At 38.7% G+C, this 6,282-nt stretch overlaps 1 protein-coding gene across 1 annotated transcript; it reads left to right on the plus strand.

Annotated features, from left to right (window-relative positions):
* The first annotated feature begins 222 nt into the window (after nt 1-222).
* On the plus strand, nt 223-6,192 carry LOC133879266 (putative disease resistance protein At3g14460). The gene is made up of 6 exons (XM_062317795.1): nt 223-4,159; nt 4,299-4,388; nt 4,482-4,591; nt 4,681-5,019; nt 5,122-5,343; nt 5,416-6,192. Exon 1 carries the CDS (start codon nt 338-340, stop codon nt 4,031-4,033), a length of 3,696 nt encoding a protein of 1,231 aa, XP_062173779.1. The 5' UTR covers nt 223-337; the 3' UTR covers nt 4,034-4,159; nt 4,299-4,388; nt 4,482-4,591; nt 4,681-5,019; nt 5,122-5,343; nt 5,416-6,192.
* The last annotated feature ends 90 nt before the right edge of the window (nt 6,193-6,282 follow it).

Consider the following 6,282-nt stretch of genomic DNA (forward strand, 5'->3'; position numbering starts at 1 on the left):
TTTGTTTTTTTCCCGTGTGGGTCCATTTCTTTTTTTCCCGAGCAGTCGTGTGGGTCCATCACTCCCATTGGCTGTTTCCTGTATACGTTCTTTGGTTTAGAAAGCAAACGTAGCTTGCAATATCTCTCTGATTTTGCTCTGCAGTTTCTTGCAATCACCTTCCTCTATTTCCTTCGTTTATTCGACTGCAGTCTCTTCTCACTCTGCCGTTTGATACTCCATTCATCTTCATTTCCTTTCATTTGATCTTCCATTGCAATCTCATTTTGCTCTCCCGTTTGCAATCACCTTCCTCGATCCATTTCCTTTCACTTCTTCCATTACAAACCAGAAACACATGGCTGCAGAGGCAGTTCTCTCTGCCTTCCTCCAATCGTTGTTTGACGGAATGGCATCTCCCGAGTTCGCGGACTTCTTTCGGCAGCGCAAACTCAACGAAGGAGTCTTAGAGAAGCTGAAGATAGCACTGTTGTCCGTGCAGAAACTGCGCGAGGACGCGGAGGACAAGCAACTTACAGATCGTTCTGTGGGAGACTGGCTTCATAAGCTGAAAGATGTTGTCTATGATGCAGAAGACGTTTTGGACGAGATAGCCACTGAAGCCTTGCAACGTAAGTTGGATGCTCAATTTCAAACCACTGCAGGGAAGGTACGAAACTCCATCTCTACTTTTTTTAGTCATTTTGTCAAGGAGATAGAGCCAAAGATAAAAGACATACTTAACATACTAGAATATCTAGAAAGTAAAAAGGATGCTCTAGGTCTGAAAGAAGGTGTTGGAAGAGAATCATCAAAAAGATTGCCCACGACTTCTTTGGTCGAAGAATCTGGTATTTTTGGCAGGGATGATGATAAGGAAAAAATAATAAGTTTGATACTTTCAAATGATGCAATTGGCAATGAAAATCCATGTGTGATTCCCATAGTCGGCATGGGAGGAATTGGCAAAACCACCCTTGCTCAGCTTGTATACAAGGATAAGAGTGTGAAGAAGCATTTTGATCTTCAAGCATGGGTTTGTGTTTCGAAGGAGTTTGACGTGTTAAAGCTAACAAAAACAATTCTGGAGGAAGTAGGCGGGTCTACTAAAGTTGATAGTGAGAATCTAAATCTGCTTCAACTTGCACTAAACGAGAAATTGATGGGGAATAAATTTCTACTAGTTCTAGATGATGTTTGGAATGATAATTATGTTGATTGGGATGTGTTTCGCAATCCATTTAAATCTGGGGTACCGGGAAGTATGGTCATTGTAACTACACGCAATGATAGTGTTGCATCAATCATGCGCAGTGCTCCAACTCATCGTCTAAAGACGTTACTAGAAGATGATTGTTGGTTACTATTTACAAAACATGCATTCCACAATGGTAACTCTGATGCACGTTGTCCAGAGCTAAAAGTAATAGGTAGACAAATTGTGAAAAAGTGTCAAGGTCTACCTTTATTGGCCAAGACAATTGGGGGTCTCTTGCGATTTAAACTAGATGTTTATGAATGGGAAAGGATATTGAAGAGCGAATTATGGGATTCGCCAACTATCAAGACAAATATTCTTCCAGCTTTAAGTCTCAGTTACACAGATCTTCCCTCACATTTAAAGCAATGCTTTGCCTACTGTTCAATATTTCCTAAGGATAATGGTATACCCAAATATGAACTAGTCTCATTATGGATGGCAGAAGGTTTCTTAAAAGAAACTAGAAACAAAACAATGGAAGAGGTTGGTGAAGATTACTTACATGAATTGACATCAAGATCATTGTTGGAGCAATCAAGTGGCAACAAATCAAGTTTTGTAATGCATGATCTTGTCAACGACTTAGCAAAATATGTATCTGGACAATTTACCTTTAGATTGGGGGTTGACAATTCCCATGAAATTGTGAACAAGACTCGCCACTTGTCATATATTAGAGAACCATTTGATAACTTCAAGAAGTTTAAGGCTCTTTATGTGGCTAGCCGATTGCACACATTCTTCCCCTTAAATTTTCCACAAGTCTCTTTTGAGATGTACTTAACTAAAAGTGTACCATTTGATTTATTGTCAAAGCTAAGATGTTTACGGGTGCTCTCTCTATCTCGCTATCGAAATATGACTGAGTTGCCTAAGTCAATTGGTAAAATTAAGCATCTACGTTATTTGGATCTTTCTAATACTTCAATTAAAAGGTTGCCTGATTCTATATGTATGTTGTGCAATTTGCAAACATTGAATTTATCAGGTTGTAAAGATCTTGCTGCATTACCAAGAGATATGTGGAAACTCATTAATTTACGTCATCTTGATATTGACGGAACTAGCATAAAGGAGATGCCAATGCAGCTGGCTAGACTAAAATGTCTACGATCATTATCTAAATTTATCATCAGCAAAGATAGTGGGGCTTGCATTGAAGAGTTGGGAAAACTTGCAAATCTTCGAGGAAGGCTGTCTCTTTTAGAGTTGCAAAACGTTGTATCTCATACTGATGCTTTGAAAGCATGCTTGAATGATAGGAAGTACCTTGAGGAGTTGGTGTTGGAATGGAATGCATTGGATACTAATATTTCAGAATGCCAAAGATCTGTTCTTGACAACCTCCGGCCCCATTGTAACTTGAAAATACTAACTATCAACAACTATGGCGCCGAAAGTCTTCCGGATTGGGTTGGGCATCATTCATTCTCTAATTTGGTGTCCCTTTGCCTAAAAAATTGTAAACATTGTTTCAACTTGCCACCACTTGGGCAGCTATCCTCTTTGCAGGACCTCTCTATCGTTGGGTTTGAAGGAGTTATTAAAGTGAGTTATGAGTTTTATGGCAGCAATTCTTCATTAGATAAGCCATTTGGAACCTTGAAATTTCTAAAGTTCGAGCAAATGTTGAAGTGGGAGGAATGGTCTTCTTTTGATGCTGAAAACAAAGGTGAAGCATTTTCTCAACTTAAAGCGCTTTATATTATGGACTGCCCTAAGTTGACAGGACGGTTGCCCGTCCATCTTCCTTCCTTAGCTAAACTAGAGATTCGTGAATGTCCGCGACTGGTGGATTCACTTCCAAAGGCTCCTACTGCATGCGAATTGCATCTAACACACTGTGAAGAGGTTCTATTAAAGGAATTGCCGGCTAGGTTGCGGAAGCTCAATATTGTAGGATTTGACGCACTAGAGTCCCTTCCCGAGGGACTCGTGAACTCCGAAGAGAATCTTCAAGTGTTAACAATCTCACGCTGTATGAAGTTAGAGCTCACTGCACAACTTAACTTTTCATCCCTTGCAAGATTGTGGTTGGACGACTGTGATTCCCTCAAGTCATTTCCATTAGATTTATTCCCAAAGCTTAATGCAATCAAAATCTATGGGTGTAAGAATATGGAATCATTTACAATTTCAGAACAACATGGATGTGATTTAGTGACCTTGTTTATTGACATCCGTAATTGCCCTAATTTTGTGTCTTTTCCAAAAGGAGGAATTCGTGCCCCCAAACTCAGAGTATTTTCTATTTCGAGTTGTACAAGTCTGAGGTCACTGCCTGAGAAGATGCATATACTCCTGCCCTCTCTTAAGCATTTTGAAATATTTGATTGTCCAGAAGTTGAATTGTTTCCCGAAGGGGGCTTTCCTTTCAATCTGGAAGTTATTGGTATCAAGAATTGTGAAAAACTCTTTGCCGGTCGGATGAGATGGGGTTTGCAAAAACTTTTGTCTGTTAAAACTATGAAAATCGGTGGCAAATCTGAAGATGTGAAGTCCTTTCCAGAGCCAGAGTTGCTGCCTTCTAGTCTGACCCGTCTTTCTTTCTGTGAATTTCCAAATATGAAATCTTTGGACAATAAAGGACTTCAACACCTCACATCTCTTGAAGAATTGTGGATCGAGGACTGCCCTAAGCTCAAGTACATGCCAGAAGAGGGGTTGCCTGCGTCCCTTTCTACTATAAAGATCGATGGATGCCCTTTAATGAAGAAGCAGTGGCTTAGCAAGAAAAGAAAAGGTCCTAACGTCGATAACATATTGATTGATAAGGAAGAATATATTGGATGAGCCAAAAAGCCTCGCAAGAGTCCCATTTTCCTTATGACTCCAACTGTGGCTCTGTCGTGATGCTCATCTTTTGAAAAAGTGTTGTCTATTCACATGGCTGGTCAACAAGGGAGTCATTCACCAAATGTACGTACGTTGCTCTTTTCAATAAACTAATTCTAGTTTTTTTTTTTGTTTTTGGTGTAATATATTTGTCTTCGTTTCACCACTGTCTAATTGTTTTTCTTTTTGTTTGAATAATGCATGGAAAATTTTTAATTAACAGAATTAGAAGTTTGAAGAGCTTGTTGGCGATTACAAGAAATAGAGGCAGGCAAATAGAATCCACGATTATGTGAGGCATGAATACCAGAAGGTTAGCTAATTGGAAAATTGTAACATATTGATATGATTTAATTATTGTGCTGGAAGGGCAATCACCTAATGTGTTTAATTTGTATGGATACAGAGCCTTCATAAGAACCTTTTGACATTAACTCTGTACCCAAGGAGATTAAAGTCTCAGCCACTAGCAGAGAAGCTAAGCCTGAGTTTGCATACTTTGGGAAGCTTTTCAAGGTACTATGTTTAATCAATTCTTTATGATGTATGTTACATAGTTTCTGATTGGGAATTATATGTGTTATTTTTGTCACCAACTGAAGCAGAAACAGAATACTGAGTGGATGTTGTACAAGTGCACCAATACAATTCCAGAGCAATTACTAGAACAAGTAATGACTATCTTATTGAAAGCACAACTTCATTTTACCAATCCTACTTGAGAATCCCTTTATAGTTATTTCTGCTTCCTGCCAGATCACTGTTATCGTGTATGCTTCAGAAGCAGATGAATTCTCTCAAGTATTAACAAAAAGCCTCTCAGATCTCTCCCTCATGACAGATCTTTGTTTGGGTTCTTGTGATTTTTTCTTTCTTTCTTTCTGGTATAAGAATTCTTGCAGTTTACAAAATCCAAGGGAAAAAAAAAGACAGAAAAATAGGTGGTAAATGCCTATAACTTTGTCGTTTCTATATTTACATGTGACAGAAGATATCTATGATATTTCATTTTATTTCTAAAACTTTTGTATTTATATCATTGGCAGAAAAGATTTCTTCTCATTAGTTGGGTCTTTGAGTTAAAAGAAAATTGGAAGCCTGCTTTTGAAATGATGATTCACCAATAGAAGTCTTATCTCACTCGTCTCCAAGAGGTGGAAGCTGAGCTTATAGTCAGATTCATCTTTTTTACACATTCACTGTCAAAGGTCAAGAGGCATCTCAGCCCTCCAGGCTCCAGCTTGTTCAACAGCATTTCCAGTACATGGGTAATAATAGTGGGAATAGAATCTTTCTTTTTGGGAAGAACCAAATAGTGTTAACTAACTGCTATTTAACAGGTCCCCACAGATGTTGGATATCCTCATCGACAACCCAAATACCAGAAAATTGATGGTGCTGATCGAGACCCACTAATTGGTCATGTTGGCCGGTGACATCCTTGGATTGGCATTTTGCTCATTTGGTGGTTCTTCCTCAAAGATGGCCCCATGTTTTAAGGTGGTGAGCGTTCAATGTGCAAACTTCAACCAAATTTCTTCCTGCAGAGAGGAAAATGGAAAACTTTCCTTGAAGCTTGTGAAGATCATGAGGGGGGTTTTCTTTTTCAAATAAGATAGTCGTATGCAACTTTTCCTGATTCTTTCCAAAGCGGTGGCCAAGTGCTCGTGAAAATCAAAATGTTACTGCTTTCGGTATTTCACCAATTTGGACGTTGGTGTGACTTGTGTCATCAAGTCTAACACGGTTTGGTTTTTCCTTTTACTTTGGGGTTTTGGAGTCATACACCAATTCAAGTAGTATTAGGAGAGAGATCCATCGACTTGTAGGCTTTAATTATAAAAGGTCTAGCTTTGGTTCCTTTGGCACATGTGGAGTAAGGCGCTGCAGTGTTATAGTGAGAGAGAAAGAAGGCGAGAGCACCAAAAGAAAGAGAGGATTTTTTTTTTTTTTTTTTGTTATTCTCATTTTTGGATAAAAGTGAGAATTTGATGTATTGGGGCTATGGGTTCTGAGTGATTTTCTCTCTACTATGTTTTGTACTCCATCTTCATAGTGAATTTCTTCGTGATTGTTTCCGCCAGTGGACGTACCTCATATCGAGGGAACCACTTAAATCTTGGTGTCATGTGTGATTGATTTAATTTTGCTGTCTTCTTATTTTTTTCATCTCACATGTCTTGAAAAATAGAATAAATTTAACCAAA

This window comes from Alnus glutinosa, chromosome 10, assembly GCF_958979055.1.
Source record: "Alnus glutinosa chromosome 10, dhAlnGlut1.1, whole genome shotgun sequence".
Lineage (NCBI taxonomy): Eukaryota > Viridiplantae > Streptophyta > Magnoliopsida > Fagales > Betulaceae > Alnus > Alnus glutinosa.